Below are 18,955 nucleotides of genomic sequence, written 5' to 3' on the forward strand. Positions count from 1 at the left end.
ACTAGCGTGGTGCTAGCACAGAAGCAGGCACCGACCGTTGGAGACTAGAGAAGGGAAAGCACACAGCTACACATTAAAGAATGAAACTCAATCCTTGTCTCTTACCCCAGTGTAAGCTAGTGTACAATGATACACGTGTGTGAAAATGTCTTAGAAGAACATAGTAGTGAATACAGTAACTAGAACCGACAGAAAGAGCTAAAACCACACCCTGCCGGTCCCTGAAGCCTGCTTTTTGACTCAAGTGACACATTGTTTTATCTACTCAAATATTAGATAGTGTATTCTATTTTTTATGAAGAAAATTGTCCCTTTAATATTTATATTTTTATGTGTGTTGAGGGAACAATAAAGATCGTTATGGGATGCGGATGCAACTTGCAATTAAAGAAGACTTATTTTTCTCTTTCTATCCTGTTTACCAGTTAAGGGAAGAATTAATGTATACAAATGTGTGTTTGTGCTTATGTGCTCCGCATGGGTAAAGAGCACAAACTCATCAGGTGTATTTAAAAAAAGAAACAAAAACAAAAGATAGGCTTTCCTTACTGCTTTGAACTTGTGAAGAAGCTGGCTGGCGGTCCAGAGCTCCACTGGGCTCTGCTCGTCTCTAGCTGCAGCTCTGAGCTTACAAATGTGCACTGCTCTGTCCATTTTAAGTTTTTGTTAATGTGGGTGCTGGGATCAGAGTCAGGTTCTTCTCCCTCCACACCACCTTTTCTAGCCCTCCTTTTCTTTTCTAGACTTTCTCTGTGTAGCTCTGACTGTCCTGGAACTCACTCTGTAGACCAGAGTGGCCGAGAATTCAGAGATTCCCCCTGCCTCTGCCTCCTGAGTGCTGGGATTAAAAAATCCACTGCTGGACCAAATTCAGGTTCTTGATGACTGAGCTATGTTATTGGTCATTTCTTAAAAACTATTTGAAGGATTTGTTTTTTGGATTTTAAACAACTCAATTTTAAAAAATCCCCTAATCCAAAATAAAGTAAAATTAATTTAGGATGTAGGTATGAAAGTTTGAGGGTAGTATGGTTCATTTCTGCAGTACAGACTATATATGAGCAGGTCGTGGAGGCCTGCGTCTGACGAGCACTGTGAGGTTGGGGCCAGCCTGGGCTCCATAGTCAGCTCACCTTAAACACGTTTCACATTGCTTCATTTGCTTTCTTAATTTATTGTCAGACGTCACCTGTACAGAGGAAGATGTAGGCGATCCAGTGATAACTACCTTTCATTGCAGAAACGGCATGCAGTTTTAGAATACTGCCCATTTTGTAAGTGAGATATGTGGAACTCATTTATAGTTTTGGCTCATTTGGTCCTTTATCTCAATTATTTTGGACACTTGCCTAAGTAGGGGCCCAGAAGTGACAGCATGTGCTGGTGTGCCAGAGGTGCACTGCTGGCAGGACCCTTGTGAAGCTCTCATGCTCTCAGGGACAACTGTGACAGAGTTACCCGACTAATTTACAATTAATAACATTTAATTTTACTTTTAGATTTTCTTGGGGAGCAGAGGAAGTAAATATAAAAGTGAGAGTTGTTTTGTTTTGAGATGAGCTCTCCTCATAGAGTTTTGTCTGGCCATGGACTTTTGATTTTGCTGATTGGTTTCCTGATTCCTGGGGTTATAGGCGTATGTTACATGTGCAGATTAAAAGTAGTTTTACTGGACTATCATTTCTTAGGACAGGTGGGATTCGATTACTTCCTTTTGAATTGTAGAACAAGTTGTATGGTCTGTTTGCCTCATAACACTTAACACCTTGAGGTTCACAGGAACATTCTGTAACACATACATAAAATTCTGTATGTATATCTATAACCCTAGAGGAACCACTATTATTACCTAGTCTGTGTTTGCTGTGATTCTTTCTGTAAACTCCACTCCACAGTTACCTGGCAACAGCCAGGTATGCTCCTCCCCAGTTACCTGACACTATAAAGGGGGCTGCTTGCCCCCTCCCCTCTCGCCCTCTTGTCATCTTGTCTTCTTTGCTCAACCCCCTTGCTCCTCCTCTTCCTATTCCCTTCCTTCCTCTCTCTCCATGTGTTCATGGCCGGCCTCTGCTTCTCTCTCTCTCTCTCTTTTCTCTCTCTGCCTCTACTACCCTCTAAACTCCCCCATGACCTGAATAAATTCTATTCTGTACTATACCGTTGTGTGGCTGGTCCCTCAGGGGGAAGGGATTTCCAACATGGGTCCCCCAGAGGCCCTTGTCCCAGGCCTCGATGCACCTCCATTAGCCATATTCCCCCTTACACTCTCTTTATCTTTTTCCTAACATTGTTAACTTAGGTTATGGGTTGTCAAGAGTGAGTTTGGTTCTATGTTTTTAAAAAGTGTTTTGGATTTTGGACTTACACATAAGAAACTGGTTTGTCTCTTCCTCTCATGTTCCCTACCCACAATGCTCTCATACTTACTGAGGCACTTCTAATAAAGCGCCTCTCTGTGCTGTGCAGGGAAGTCTCTCTTCGGATTCGAAGCCCCATCATGCTGTTTGGTATAACGTCTCTCCTGCTTGCTCTTCCGATTTAAGGGCCAATCAATTGGGCACCTCCCACGATTGTGAAGCTCACTCTCCTAATAAAACTATTCTGAAGGTGGAAAAAGTGTGGGCCTGTTAGCCTGGATTTCACAGGATTGCCTTCCATAGATCTGAGTCATGCTTTTCACTTTGAAACTGAACAAGCAGGAACTGTGTACTGTAGCTGCCTGTGGGGACAAGTTCTTTGTCCTCTTAGAGCAGTGGTTCTCAACCTTCCTAATGCTTTGGCCTTTTAATACAGTTCCTCATGTTGTGACCTCAACCATAACATTATTTCCATTTCTACACCATAACTGTAATTTTCTACTGTTATGAACTGTAATGTAAATAGATCTGGTGTGACCCTGTGAAAGGGTTGTTTAACCCCCAAAGGGGTCTTGACTGCTGTCTTAGACCATGTCTTTCTTTACCATGTTCTTAACTATGTGCCCACACTGCTGTCTTGTGCAGACAGGGTTACAGTGATTGAATCATGTCTTTAGAGGAACTAAGAACACAGCATTTTTACCATTGTACTCTGCAGATAGTATTTTTGGAACAAACAGGTTTTGTGAAATAGTCATGTTCTTGCGCTACCTTTAAGCCTATGCGCCCCCCCCCCCCCATGAGTTCTAGTTCCCTGTAGAACTTGATTCTAGTCTAGTGTGTAAATGAACTTCTGGGATATAACACATAAGGTGGAATTTAAATAAGTGGAGGAGATAAAGTCATAAATAACTGAAAATAGCTAGATACCTCTCCTCCTGCCTCTTTCTCCTCCTCAGTTTTAAAATGTCTTTACCTTTGTACTTTCCTTGTTCAGAACTAATTTATATTATCAGAACACATGTGGGATATTTCAGGGTTGGGTTTATTTTTTATTTTCTTTACATTTATTTTGTGTGTGTTTATGTGTATTCCTATGTATGTGCCACAACATTCTTGTAGACTAAGAAGGCAACTTGGAGAAGTTGGTTCTTTCCTTCTGCCCCTTGGTTCCTGGGGATTGTACTCAAGCCATCGGATTTGGCAGTTAGCACATTGTTTACTCTTTGAGCTGTTTCATCAGCATCCCAGGGTAAACTTGATGGTGATTTTGTTTTTTAAAAACAAGTGGAGTGGAAACTTTTTTTTTTTTTTTTTTTTTTTTTTTTTTAAATTTAGGAGAAATCATTAGACTTCTGGGAATTTTTCAGGGCTAGTGAGAGAAAATGATTAGAGTTGGGAACTCTAGTGTTTTGTGTTATGGTGACTTAGGCTTCCCTTTCCCAGTCTCTTTAAGGAGCAATGGGAAATGCAAAAGCTTGGGAGTCAGGATAAGATGGTTGTTTCTGTTGTTTAACAAGTGACTCTGTTTGACTGGGTGGATGTGTTCACATTGACCAAACTCCAACCTGTTAGGCACTGGTAAAGGTTTTTTCTTAATCCTCATAAGAATGTAGGCTTCATTTTGTTGATGACAAACTAGGGTATCTGAAATGAATCGAGTGGGCGGACTGTTCACAAATTGTGGAGATTCAAATCTGGTTTGTCAATCTTTACATCCTTGGCCGAAAGACCTATTTATTTATTTATTTTTTATGTACATAGTAAGATTGGAGTAGGTCAGGGTGTATGCACAAATGTTTGATTTCTAAAAATCAAATAAGGTTCTGGCTTATTAGCAGTTATTTTAATATATTCCCCTCCCCTCCAGAATCTCATCTGCACCTGGATATATAGACTGGGCTGGCCTTAAATTTGCAGAAGCCCTCTTGCCTCTGCTTATCCAGTGTTGGGATTGTGCCACCTTGCCAGACTTAAACTGGATACAATTATTTATTTATTTTTTAAAAAGATCAATTTGTTTATTTATATGAGTACACTGTAGCTGTCTTCAGAGACACCAAAAGAGGGCATCAGATCACATTACAGATGGTTGTGAGCCACTATGTGGTTGCTGGGAATTGAACTCAGTACCTCTGGAACAACAGTGAGTGCTCTTAACCTCTGAGTCATCTCTCCAGCCCCTGGACACAATTCTCAATTTTACATCTTTCTTATATGACAAATTCCAAAAAAAAAAAAAAAACAATTTCTAGTTTCTGATTACATGCTAGTTCTACATGTTTTCTTTTGCCTTAGCATGGCATAGTAATAGTTTACTGTGGGCATTTGAAAAGAGTAAAACAGGAGGGAATAATTTATCCAGCAGAGAAGATGAGGCAGGGTTGCAGATTTGGTTGAGATTTTTTTCAGTTTCTTAATGTGAAACAGTAGTTGGCTGGAAGTGTGTGTCTATACTATTATTGAAATAGATTTTACAATCTTTTAAATACTTAAAATGTATTTCTCTTGGAATTTATTTTTACAATTGCAATTTAATAACATATCCTGAATCTAGCAGGTCAGTGGGAAATATATCCTAGATGTTGAGCAAGGGGAGGCTTTTAAAATACTTCTGTCAAGAGGTGAGCCTTGTAGTAATCAGTCCTGCCTGGATTTGAACTTCAATGTGTGACTTTAGGCAAGACACTTCTCTGAGCCTCAATTTCTTCATCAATAAAATGGGATAATATTATATATATTGTTGGGAAAGTTGAATAAAATGTATGTAGGGCACCAAGTTTGGTAAAATAGTGGCTTTTATTAATAACAACTGATATTTTAGTTAATTTAGCATTTTCTAAGAATAGGAAATGGAGAATATACTAGACAGGTGGTCGGTAATAAAGCCTTTGCTCTTGGTAAGTATTTTAATTATAGTTTGGGCTTGAGTGCACAATACCCAAGAGCTCTCTCATCTTAAAGGGAATAAGAAATAGTTTATAATGCAGCCATTTTTAGCGGTCATGACCTGGTAACACAGCTTTAGGTTACTGTAAACTTCAGAATTCAACATGGAAGCAGTTTCATGAAATTTCTTAGTTTTTAAAAAACAAAGTCATAAATTAAGGCAAGTTTAAAATACATTGGCGGGTACATCAGAGAGGCAATTGTGGTAAGATGGAGTTTTTCTCTAGCTTTTAGATTGTAGAAGCTAGTAGTATACGTTCGGAGACCCCAGCAGGTTTGTATGTACTAGTCACAAGACTTTCATTCTGTCACAGAAGTGGGCAAGGAATATAATTAAATTAGCCTTTGGACCTGCAACAATGCGACCCCTCTACAGTAGTGAGATTCTAATCAGTCATTCACTGAAGATAGAGTTTCTTTCCAGGAGTTTCATAGACTCTAGGTGCCTAATCCTTTCTGTAACATCTGAAAGAGTTTAAGTTTAATGAGTGTGTAAGGCACAGAACTCTTTGAATGGTGGCAACACTTATGCCTCAGTAATAAATTATGTTTGAGTAATAGTATTGACTTTTTAATTACTTTTTGACGTAAGAAATCTTTTGTTGTTGTTTTGAGACAGGGCTTTTCTTTGTAGCTTTGGCTGTCCTGAAATTCATTATGTAGACCAGGCTGGCCTGCCTCTGCCTCCTGAGTGATTGGATTAAAGGCATGTGCCATTATGTTCAGTTTGATGTTAAAAATCTTTGAATTTGGAGAGAATTTCATGGGTCACTTGGTGCCATGCTAGTTTATTGTAGATGGTTGTTTTTTATATCTAAAAAGTCTTAAGAATTTGTTATATAATCTTTAAGATATCTAAGTAGATAATCAATACTACTCCTACTGTGCCAATTTAGATATTTATATCACTTTTGAGTGGGCTTCCTGTACTGAGCTGCTGTAGGGAAACTTCAGTTTGTTGTCTTTTTCTCTATATAGGTTTAATATTTTATCTTTGTCAATAATTTGTGAGTTTGAGTTATTTTTTAATGGTTCTCCTAAGAGCTTATGTTTTATTTTCATTTTTGATTATTAATCTTAGCAACATGCTGTACTGTATTTAAATATTTCCTAGAAAAATTGTTATCTATATAAATTCTTTGTTGTTGAACTTAGACACACTAAGAACTGAGAACAGATGGTCATTTGAGTTTCAGTAGATTGAGTCAGAGCTTTCATCTGGCCGTTGGCTTAATGGTGACAGGTGTCTTCCTAAAGCGCGGGGAAAGAGCACTGACTCTCCAGAGTCATACACACGCAGGAGAACAAGCCCTAATGGTTTAGTTAGGAATGGGGGTGGGGGGAGGTTCAGATGAAAACTTTAAGGAATAACTGCTGGAGCTAACATTCTTGGATGAGAATGAATTGGGGGATCTCAGAATCCTAAAAGATCAGTGAAGTGTTGGCCTTGTTGCTTTATTTTAAAGTCAATTGTGTTCTCATTATAGGTCCCTCAGTGCCCAGCTTTGTTTACTTTTTTTTTTTTTTTTTTTTAATTCTCAGTGCTAGTCTGTTTCACAGCTGTTCAATGGATTTGTTGGCATTTGAACTGTGGGAACCAAGGATTTATATGTGCTTTTGTATGCACTGGTGGTTTGGTTGCTCTTTTTCTTTTTCCAATGTCAGTTGCTATTGTGTGTTAAGGTGGATTCTTTTAAAGAAAACCTGAGTCTGTGAATTCATGAGTATTCTCATTTTACTCTGTAGGGAATTGACTTAGAGAAGAAAGGTGTATAGATAAGATGGCTGCTTTTCTGTTGGGTAGGGACTTTAGAGTTTCCTGTTCCCTGTGCTCATCAGCCGCACAGTGGCTGTAGTGGGTGTTGACTGAGTCATTGCATTTGACTCTTGGGATAGCAGGCTAACTGGAGATCTTCTCTGGTCTGTTCAGAAACAACCATTTTGTGGAGGTCTACTGTTACTGGTGTCAGCGTGCTAACATTTTTGGCGAGCTTTCCTACAATGAGACAGATTGCTGCATATGGTATGGATAATGTCCTGGGGGAATGAATGGCAGTGTCTTCATAAGCATGACATAACTCAATGTAAGGTCACATAGCAGCCGCTGTGTGCCCTCTTACTAATGTAACTAGTGGGAAGTTTAGATTTTGAGATACCCAACATCTCACAGTTTTGTTTACCTGTCTGGTTTTCCAGGTGTCCTTAGCATTAACACATACTCACTGTGGATTCTCTGGAAAACTGCAAAAGGCAGTTCCATAATAGGTTTTGCTAATTTTCTTTCTAGTTTGCCTATGGGGCTATATTATGTAACTTTAAAAATAAAATGTTTTATTGTAGATATTTGCAAACTAGGTAAAATATTTTACCATGGCAACATTTTATGTGTTTTAAAACTGAATAAAATGTCCTTTGTAGGTTAATATAGTTTGTATACATGTGACTCTATATTTTCTACATCTGTTAAGTTTTTGTCTTTATATAAAAATTGAGTGTATCCATGCCTTTAAAAAGTAAAGTGGTTTGAAACATTTTGAAAGTGTCCTTAGTGGAGGTTATATCAGGGTATTTTTTTTCTCATTAGTACTTGATAAACCTGGAATAGTATTGATTTTTACTTTTGATCTTTTGAGACAGTCTCACAATGTAGCCTTGGCTGGTCCATAACTTTGGGCAATCTTCCCACCTCTATGCTGTGAGTACTGGGATTATGATGTATGTATCACACCCAACTTCTGAATAGTACTTCTGAACTATGCCAGTTCAGAAATAAAATTACACCTTATTGTTTTCCCCCCTCAAATTAAAAAATAAACAGCAATATGCTCCAAATAAAAGTTTAAAGCAATTTAGAAACGCCAATAACGGGATGTGGGGGATGGGGAGATGGCTCAGTGAGTCCAGTGTTTGCTATGCAAACAGGAAGACCTGAGTTTGGATCCTCAGCATGCTTCAGTAGAAAAAGCTGGGGAAGCCAATTTACATACATGTGATCAAATGTGTGTGTGTGTTCAGTCCACATGTGGCTTCTGTGATTTGTTTTACACTTTAAAAGTCTTCTTTAAAATTGTAACATTTGCCAGTTAACTTTTGTTCATGTTTCTTGTTCTTGTGGTGCTGGGAATCCAACCCTGTGGAGCGTTCCAGGCGAGTGCTCTTTACTACTGAGCAGTGGTGTTACTGAGCTTTTTACTAGTGCTTACATGATTTCCTTTTCTTTCCTCTTTAAAACCATATTTAACTCTTTGTTCTTGGTACATTGTATTGTAGGAGAACTATAACAAATACAAAATATTTTTAACTTTCTTTGTTACAGTTACTATGGTTACCTAACAGATTATTTTGAAACCATGTGCAAAGTGATTTATGTGCTGACTTCCGTAGGTCAAAAACTTGGAGGCGGCATAAGAAATGTTTTGTGTTCACAGGTTTGAAGCTTATGCTTGGTATCTGGTTGCAGTCAGTGATTCTTAGGTATTTCTCTATAGCTTTTTCCACCTGTACTGCAGCCAAGCTTGAGCTATAGGCTCGGCTCTGGCATCCCTGGGAGTATGAGCAACCAACATGGGGGTTGGGGGAGCTGACATCTGCATAGGCTTTCATGGCGTCACGTGACACCGTGTTCACTAAGAGCACATGGGATGGGATCTAGATGAACGAGGCCATTTTTTGAGAGCGCAGGTTGTCACATTACCTTTCATTAAAAAACAATCTGCAGCTCTGTAGTAATATAATTAGTATAATGCATATCTAAAACAGAATGCACCGATTTCAGTATTAAAATCTGTGAATTTTTCTTTTTTGAATTGTGTGTGTGTATGTGTGTGTGTGTGTGTGTGTGTGTGTGTGTGTGTGTGCATGTTTGGCAGCCAAAGGACAACTTATGGGAGTAGTTGTTTCTCTCTTTCCCCTATGTGTTCATGGATCTCACTTGCATCTACTGACCCATCTTACGGGCTCTAAAAATCATGCAGTTTGTTTTAAAAAAAAATCATAAAATATGCTGTGATTCTTGGCAGTTCTTCAAAATTTTCTATTTTAGAAAAACTGAATGATCATTTTAATTGTTCTGTATAATATGACCCTTCAGAAATATCCATTGATGAACTTGAGAACTTACTAATAAAACTTGTGAGTGAATTTGCTTTTATTCACTTCGTAAACTTTTGTTAGTAATGACGATCAAAGTAATTACAGAATTGTTATAAATTAGCATCAGATGTCCTTGACTATATGGTGACTTAAAATATAGTATAGTATAATGCATTTTTCTTAATCTAAGGGGTGCTTACAAATATTGTGTGTGGTTTGAGGAGTATTTGTGCACTTTTCTCCTCCTATATTATTCTGTGACTAAAGAAAAAGCCTTTTCTGTGTGATCCTGATGGGAGGAGTGGATGACAGGTGCCATTCGACCAGTGACTGCAGCATGAGATACTGTGCAGCAGTACTCCTGTGGCTTTGCATTTTAGTTGACATCACTTAGATGGGAGAACAATTTGTTTGGGGTCTGTGCTGATGATAACTTTGATGATTGATATAGTCAGACCAAGTGTCATGAGGAACTGCTGGGAAGTGTGGGTGGGTCATCTACTAGCCTGGAAAGTTTTCCTTGGCAGCTCCAGAGTGAGACCAGTTGAAAGGAACTAGGAAGATAAATGGATCTGGGTTACCAGAGCTTGGGGAAAATCTTGTGTTGCAGTAGTAATAGGGGCTACTGAGAAGAGGAGATACTTGGCAAGATGGGCTTAATTCACGTATAAATGATCCAATATTTTCTGAGGAATCTGGGTTTTAAATATCAGGTATCTTTTGCAAAACTGATCTTTAAAAGTTCTTTCACTTCTGTTTAAAGACTGTAGGATTTCACTAGTAGGATATATAATTTTGATCACTAAGTTGTTCGTGTAGAATACCAAGTACATTTGATGAATACATACTAAGGACCTTTTTTTTTTAAAGTTTGTTTATTATATATAAGTACATTGTAGATGTCTCAGACAGACCAGAAGAGGGCATCGGATCCCATTAAAGATGGTCGTGAGCCACCATGTGGTTGCTGGGATTTGAACTCAGGACCTCTGGAAAAGCACTCAGTGCTCTTAACCACTGAGCCATCTCTCCAGCCCATCTAAGGACCTTAAATGGTGTGTTTACCTCTGTATTGCTTTGGTCTCCCATCTGAAAGGAAGTGTTTTCTCAGCTTTTAGGTGATACTAGCATAGTTTGGATCTCACATAGTTTAGACTATTTTTGTGTAACTAATTCATTATAGAATTAGGTCTTGTGTTCTTATCATTTAGTAGAACACTATAAACATACAGGTCAGTAACCATGTTTGAACTTGTTAGTTCCTACTCTAACTGTAATTTATCTCAAGTCCTGATTCTGTTTTATTCCTGCTGCAGTATGAAGCCTCTCTTGCTCTTCTGTGATGCCTTCCTTTTTTTTTTGAGAGTCTTAGGAATCCATCATTTCTGTGGCACTCTTCCCTTACTCCTGATTTGTCTTGGTGCTGGCTGTTCACTACATAGATACTGTATTCTCTGCTACGTGGTATGTCCTCAGCCCTGACCAGAAAACTATTAATGCTTTTTGGTTGATAGCTCCCCCGTTTCCCTCTTCCCCCTTTCTCCCCTCCCTTTCCCTTCTCCCCTCATTCTCTTTTCTTTCTTCTTCTTTTTTTTCTTCCTTTTTTCTGAGGTAAGGTCTCCTAGTGTAGCCTGGGCTGGCCCTGTGTAGCCTTGAACTCAGGCCTCCTGACTTGTAGTTCAAGCACTGGGATTCTGTCATCTCTTGGCATTATAGAAAGTAATATTTGAACCCCTTCCTGCCTCCACTAGGAGGTAAAAATACAGAGGGGAGGAAATTACCTCAGTCAGTGCCTTAGGATTTCATTACTATAAAGAGACAGCATGACCATGGCAACTCTTATAAAGGAAAACATTTAATTTGTGCTGGCTTACAGGTTTTAGAGTATTATTGTCATGGTGGGAAGCATGGCAGCATACAGACAGATGTGGTGCTGGAGAAGGAGCTGAGAATTATGTATTTGGATCAGCAGGCAGCAGGAAGAGGGAGTGAGCCATTGTGCCTTGCTTGAGCTTCTGAAGCCTCAAAACCCATTACTAGTGACACTTTTCCTCCACCAGGGCCAGATCCTTTTAAATAGTGCTGTTCTCTGTGAGTCTGTAGGCTCATTCAAACCACCATAGTCAGTAAAGCATGAGTGCTTAAGTTCTGTCTGGAAGCTGTGTTAAAACGGCACCCTGGGGCTTACTGGCTAGTCAGTCTAGCCTAATTGGTGAGTTACAGGCCAGTAAGCAACCCTGTCTCAAAGGAAGTGGAGGATATTCCTGACGATAACGATGAACTTTTCTTCTGGCACATGCCTATGCATGTGTGAGTGCATATGTGAGCGCGCATGTGCGCGTGCGTGCGTGCGCGCGCGCACACACACGTATTAAAAAAAAATAATTTTGAAAGTTAGTAGACATTGATGTCCACTGTCCTTTTTTCTTTTGGTCAAACATTTGTGAAGTAGGAGACATAGTTGACGTATCGGACACTGGAATGTCATGCTCTTGGTTGTCCAGCAGTCACTTGAGTTCACTGTTAGAGTGTGCTCATTCCTTCACTGTCTCCCCAGTTTGTACTGGAGTTGAGCTTATTGTTTGGAATCTGGTAATCTGGATATAGAAAATAAATATTACAGTTTCTTTAATTAGGGAGTAGGAGTAGTTACTAGTTCTTTTAGAACTTAATAATAATACTACTATTTTTGTCCTGTAGTTCTTGCATGCACAGCATATTCTTTGGGTTTTAGTGCACACTGCCTCACCACTAAAGAACATTGTGCCTTCTCCAAAGGAGGCTAAAGTTTTTAGAGTAAGACAGTTCCTTTCTTTTCTTTAATTATGGAAAGCTTTCTAAGTTAGACAAAATACAGAATAAGGGATCTCCATGTTACCCACCGGGCATCTTTAGCATGGCTGATCTTAGTTCACCTAAGTCCCACCTTCTCTGCTTGCCTGTAATGATTTTGAAATGTGTATAAATGCAAATATATATGCAAACACTTGAATAATAATAACAACTTTTTAAAGAACACAAAGGCAAGCATGAAATAGCTTCCCCTGCTGGGGTGTCTTGTAAAGTGGCAAACCTGGTGTCGCAAATCACAAACTACTTAAGTTTTGGTTTCAATGTATTGAACAGTGATAGGAGTTTTGCAGGGTAAGAAAGGATGATTGTCCTCCGCTCCACTCTTAAAGTTACTTCCAATAATTTGTTGTAGTTTCTTTTAGTGTCTGGTTCATTCTTATGTGAGCACTCTGAGGATGTTATAAGTTGGTAACAAGTGTATTGTTTTCCATTTAATAGGGGAATTTGGTTGCTAATATTTTTTAAAGCATTTTTAACTGTGTGTTTATGTGTGTGGAGTATGCTGGTATGTGTGCAGATGTACCACAGAGTCCAGAAAAAGGATGATGGATCCCCTGGAGATGGCGTGACAGATGGCTGTGAGCTGCCTAACATAGGTGCTGAGAACCAGATCTCATGTTTCTGAAGCATACTTTTATGTTCTCCATCTCTGAGCTTACTCTTAGCACCAGTTACTAATCTCTCTCTCTCTCTCTCTCTCTCTCTCTCTCTCTCTCTCTCTCTCTCTCTCTCTTTTTGTTTTGTTTTGCTTTGTTTTTTTCTAAGTATCTAGCTTGTGGTATAAGTTCATATGTGCTGTAGAGAGTATGTGGAGGTCAGAAAAGAACTTGTGGGAATCGTGTTTTTCCTTTCATTATATGGGTCTTGAAAATGGAACTCTGGCTGTCAGGCTTGGTGTCAGCATTCTTAGTGCTGAGGCATCTGGCTGTCTTCCTGTGTAGCTCAGGGTTGTTGGAAGTTGCTGATTAGTTACTCTGGATTCAGGATGACATTTGATTCCTGATCCCTTTCCACCATCTCCTAAGTGCTAGGATTACAGTGTATGCCACCATATCCACCCTTAGCTAACAATTTTCTAAACTTTAATGTTTATGTTTACTGCTAAGTATTTAAGTAAGAGTTTATTTTTTTTGTAATAAGTATTTACCTAGATATTATGTTGCAATTCTCTCAAAAATCCTGAGGGATTTTTATTTTCTTCATGAATGTGTCCATGCTTATACAATACATGTTTGCAGATATGTAGGCATAACATGTGAATGTGGAGGCCCAAGATTGACGGTGTGTTCTCCCTTTGTTGGGGGTCAGAATCTCTGAAATGAATCCAGAGCTCAAGTGACAGGCTGGTCTAGCCAGCCAGCTTGCTCTGCCTACGTCTGAGTGCAGGGGTGACAGTGAACCCTGGTCTTCATGCTCTCACCAGTCTCTTCACTGAGCTATCTCTGCAGCCTGAGTATGAGTATTTATAGTCAGACATGTTTAGTTGATGGGAAAACATTCTTTGCATTAAGGCCAGATTTCCATTTATGGATGAGAGCTAGGTCAATGCTATTGTGTAACCGTTTAAATTATCCATTATCTATACCAATAAAGACACAGGTATAAACTGGTAAAAACTTGAGGTATCTTTATTTTCTTAACTATATACAACTATTTTCAAGCCCAATCCTACAACTAACTGAATTGTTAACTCTTTAGAAATCTCTCTCTATGCCATTCTACCCAGCTAACCACAGAGGGCTCCTTAGCTCTTTCCTAGAATACGGTTTTATCCATGCTCTGCCAGCTGCTTCTCAGTTGTTCCTGCAAGCCCAAAGAGAGAATCTTTATCTCTTACCTGGAGCTTTTTCTATAAAGGCTCTTCTTGGGGGGGAGGGGGAACCCGCTATCAAAGGTCCAGTTGTCACAAAAGAAGTCTCTAGCTCCTCCTTTATACTCTTGGCAGGCTGAACCCTCATTGTGTGGCAGGGACCCTAAGCCAAGTCAGCAGGGTGGGGTAGCTCAAGGCCATCCAGCTGACTTTGCCTCATAGAGCAGAGAATACAACACCTCTCATAAGCAATTTGTCTTAAAATTGGCAGGAACTTTTCATTCTTTATAGCATTACCTCTGGAGCCTTTTAGAGACACACCCAAATGGTATCTCTTACCTAACTGCAATATCTGACAAATGCAGTATGTATTTAATCTTTTATATTTTGCTAACAATTAGGTTTTCTATGTACAATAATCAAATATCCTGTAACACTATTGGTTTGTGTTTTACTAATAAAATGAGAGTAGAAAATATGTTAAGTTTATGATTTGTATTGATCAAAGTATTTCAGATCTGTCACCTCAAAATTAGATGTATTGTTTTTTCCTGTCCTTTGTTGTGTTTTCCCCTACACAGCAGTACACAGATAAGTGTCTGAGAGTGACCTTAGCTTGTGATTGTTTCCATAGGCATCAAGCATGATGGAACTATGTGTGATACCTGCCGCCAACAACCAATCATTGGCATTCGATGGAAATGTGCTGAGTGCACCAATTATGATTTGTGCACTGTCTGCTATCATGGAGACAAGCATCACTTACGGCACCGCTTCTATAGGATCACTACACCAGGAAGTGAGCGGTAAGGGACAGAAGGTTCTTCATCACTCTGTTTCATCCTGTTAGCTTTAAATGTAGATTAGGAAGTGGCAGCTTTTGACAGTTTACATGTAGTGTTAGAAATGCATAGCAGGCTAGACATGCGTCTGGTTTGATGATTTGTGAGAAACTCTGTGATGATAGAATTTTATTACTTGTGCCTTCCTGCCTTCCATTCCTCTCTCCCGTTTTCTCCTCTTCCTCTTCCTTTCCTTACTAGACATGGTCTCACTTATAGCTCTGGCTGGCCTTGAACCCAATGTGTAGATAAGGCTGATCTCCAACTATTATTATTATTTTTTATAGATTTTTTTATAGATAATTTAAGCCATATTGGAAATGCATGGGCAGCCCAAAATAATGTTTTCTTGTTCCACCCTTTATTTTATGAATTTCTACCCAGTAAACACTGGCCTGCTGATGGAGTCAACAGGTACTTACTAAGGGTAGTGACTGGAGACATGGCTCAGTTGAAGTGCTTGCTGCACAACCATGGGGACCTATGTTTGAATACCCAGCACCCATGGGAAACTAGGCATAGTGGCTCATTTCTGCAATCCCGGTGTTGGGGAGACAGACACAGGTCGATACTCGGAGCTCTGGCAGCCCATCTAGCTGAACATTGAACTCCACATGCAGTGAAAGATCTCAGAAAAATAAGGTGGGAAGTGGTTGAGAAAGACAACCAACATTGACATCTGGCCTTCACACGTGCACACACACCTGCACACACAGATGCAAACATACATGAATACATACACAGAAAGGGACTATGTGGCAACTACTGCATTTGTAATTTGGGGCTAGTTTTCTTAAGGAGTTTATAATTTAAGAGGATTGATGGATCATGGATGATTATCAAATGAAGTTTTAGAGTGTAATAGGTGAGAAAATGTTTTAGTTTTAGGAGCAATGACGAGGGTATAATGGGATAATGAGTCTGGAGCACTGCACTTAAATACAGACAGCGAGAGAGCCACAGCCAGGACTAATAGAGTAGCAGAGTTTTGAGTCACAGCATCTCATTGCAAATTATGGTCCTGACACTCAAACTGAGTACTTTGAGAACATTTACTTTTGCTTTTTGCTTACAATTAAAATTAAGGAACTATATATATATATATATATATATATATATATATATATATATATATATATATATATTAATGAATACGACAATAAGGTAACATTCAAAAAAACAAAAAAGTCTGAAATCTCTGAGTAAAAAAATCACATAGACAAGAAAGAGGCAGGTGGCCTTGGAGAAGCAGCTGACTCAGGTAATCAGGTGAAATCTCCCTCATGTTTGCCGTGCTCATAGGTGTGGGATACTCTGGAGACAGCATTGTGTAGTCAGACCTGTGCCTCAGACTCAGTTTTCTGGCATACATGAAAACTCTTGGGTGTTTGAGTCATTGCTCACCTTTCCCAGATCCTTAAAGACCCCCACTCCACACCCAGCTTTCTGTTCTTCCTAAGTCAGTGTGGTTTGCCACTCATCTGGAGATGTCTGCAACCGGCCCTCACAGAGGACACTTAAGGCCAAAAGCCTCAAATGCCTAGACTGATTCCACTGCTTTGTAATCTCCTGTGAACCTGAGCAACATCTTTTGTTATGCCTCGAGTTCCTCATTTGTAAAATGGGCACTGCAATGTCTTTCAAGGTGCTAACACTTAAATCCATGTGAATGCTTTTATGTATAGATTACCATTACTTAGTTTTATAAAATTGTGAAAACAAAACTTTTATTTTTAGGGTTCTGTTAGAGTCTCGTAGAAAATCCAAGAAGATCACAGCCAGAGGAATCTTTGCTGGTGCCAGAGTGGTGCGAGGCGTGGACTGGCAGTGGGAAGATCAAGATGGAGGCAATGGGCGTAGAGGGAAGGTGTGCACTTTTTAACGGTTCACTGTCTGTTCTAGAGTATTGTGTCTTGGGATTTCTATTGCTTCTGTAAATACATGTCTTTACCCATTGATTTTCATGCCAGAAACAAGTTTTTAAAATGTTCATTTTTTTTCCTTTTGGAAGAGAACATTGTTCCTGCTTATTTGCAAGTGTTGCTGTTTCTTGAGAACACTGTTAGGTGGGTTTTACTTCAGGCTTAATGTTGCTGTTGCCCAGATGTGCCTTCCTGAAGACTCCATTTTTGGGCCAGTCTTTAATGAGTTCTGGGAACACAGGGCTCAGCACAGGATATCTATCAGGTGGCAGAAGTAGGGCTAGATACTGGTCAGGAGTATTGTCAGAGAAGATGGATTGCTGTGTAGTGTTTACTAAGCTCCCCATGGCCCACCATAGTTTTATAAATAGGATAAAGCATAGTATACTCTCCTCCTGTGTGTATGTGTGGGAGAAAGAGACAGACACCTTAGCTTGTGTTGGTATCAGGAATGGGTGGCAGAGGGACAAATGGTGTCATCATGATGTGGTCCAAACAAACAGTATGATTGATACCTTGAGATGTATATGGGTCAGGCATAGTGGGAAGCATGTTCTCAGGTCAGCAAAACACACCAGCAGTGGAGATCTTTCTTCTTTGTTTGTGACATAGGGTCTCTCTGTGTAGCCTTGGCTATCCTGGAATTCACTCTGTAGACCAGGCTGGCCTCCGATTTTACAGAGATCTCATGTTCTGCCTCCTGAGTGCTGGGATTGGAGGCTGCACTTCTGCCTCCCAGCAGTGGAGAGCTCGGTGGTCAGAGCTTTCCAAGTTTCCAACCTGTCTGGCTGGAGTCTGCACGGATTACCCCGTGTGCTTGGTTGGTGCCTGGATATCACCTTGCAGGCTTTTTGTGTGGCCTACTGTTTTCCTGGATGCCTCTCTGCCCCTTGTTTTCTGTCCATTATGTTGAACACATTCTATCTTTTTGATAGATCACAGCTTTAGAAAGTTCATAAGAACAACATCAATGTTTTTTATTCTGAAAATGATTTTATATTTTCAACTGTTACATAGGCAGAAGATAAGTAATTTTTGCAAAGGACCTTCTAAGAGAGTTGCTCTGAGGCACTCCAAAGCCACATAATTGGGATGTTATGGGATTTTGCTTTTGTTCTAGTTTGCTTTCTGTTGCTATGAAAAGAACACTGGCAAACAGCTTGGGGTGTGGGGCTGTTACTCCATCCTTCAGGTTATAGGCTATAGTCTAACATTTAGGGAAGCAAGGACAGGAGCCCAAGGCTGGAACTGAAGTAGAAGCCCTGAAGGAGTGCTGTTGACTGGCTTACTTCCTATGACCTGCTTTTTTATACCACCCAGGACCTCCCGCTCAGGGTGGTATCACCCTAGTAGGCTACGCCCTCCCACTTTTAAAAATCCAAGAAAAGACAAGACAAAGGGGGTGTGTGAGGGTGCACAGGCTTGCCTACAGGCAGTCTGATAGAGGCAACCCCGAAATTAATGTTCCCTCTTCCTAGGTGACTCTAGCTTGTATCAAGTTGACAACAGAACACTAGCCAGTGAGCACTTTTGGGAGAATGAGGAAAAGGTACAATGAGAGAAGGCATTCCTGAAGCTTTGACTATCACTGTACAGTTTGAGGCGGTTGTAGTTTATCACAAGTTATATTTTAAGGACAAAATGAGAAAAAGAAACATTTTGTACCCATGGTGTGTAGACACACACACACACACACACACACACACACACTGAATCAGAATTACTTAAGATAGTGCTAAATATATAATACTAGTGCTGGTTATATTAGAATCTGAAGGAAGGTTATTGCTACAGATGTTCACTGTATGTTCACTTGGGTACCTTACAGACTTGCTAGGTCAGAGCGTACAGTGGTCAGGTGAGCAGAATCCTTTAGAAAGACCGTAGCCTCTTTTTCGAAGACAGGTGGAGGCTGGCTGTGATGAGGTGCAGTGGGAACTTGAGCAGTCTGGGCATTCACTTTTTAAGACAGTGGAATAGTTATAAGGGTGTTCACTTTTTTATTTTTAAAAGCACATATATTTTGTATGTTTACAACACATTTAAATTTTAAAAGATTATGTGGACTTAATAGTAATTTTAAGCATTTCTCATGGTTTACTAAATCTTAAAAAATGAAATCCTTTTATT

At 39.7% G+C, this 18,955-nt stretch overlaps 1 protein-coding gene across 4 annotated transcripts in view; it reads left to right on the forward strand.

The window, feature by feature from the left end:
• MIB1 (MIB E3 ubiquitin protein ligase 1) overlaps positions 1-18,955 on the forward strand; it is a 208,246-nt gene that overhangs the window by 8,804 nt on the left and 180,487 nt on the right. For all 4 annotated transcript variants that reach the window (XM_080920200.1, XM_080920199.1, XM_080920197.1 and 1 more), the window contains exons 2-3: positions 14,696-14,867; positions 16,641-16,770. In XM_080920200.1, the coding sequence (XP_080776326.1) occupies positions 14,696-14,867; positions 16,641-16,770 (302 nt within the window). The remainder of the gene's footprint in view (positions 1-14,695; positions 14,868-16,640; positions 16,771-18,955) is intronic.

Source organism: Micromys minutus, assembly GCF_963924665.1.
Source record: "Micromys minutus genome assembly, chromosome: 8".
NCBI lineage: Eukaryota > Metazoa > Chordata > Mammalia > Rodentia > Muridae > Micromys > Micromys minutus.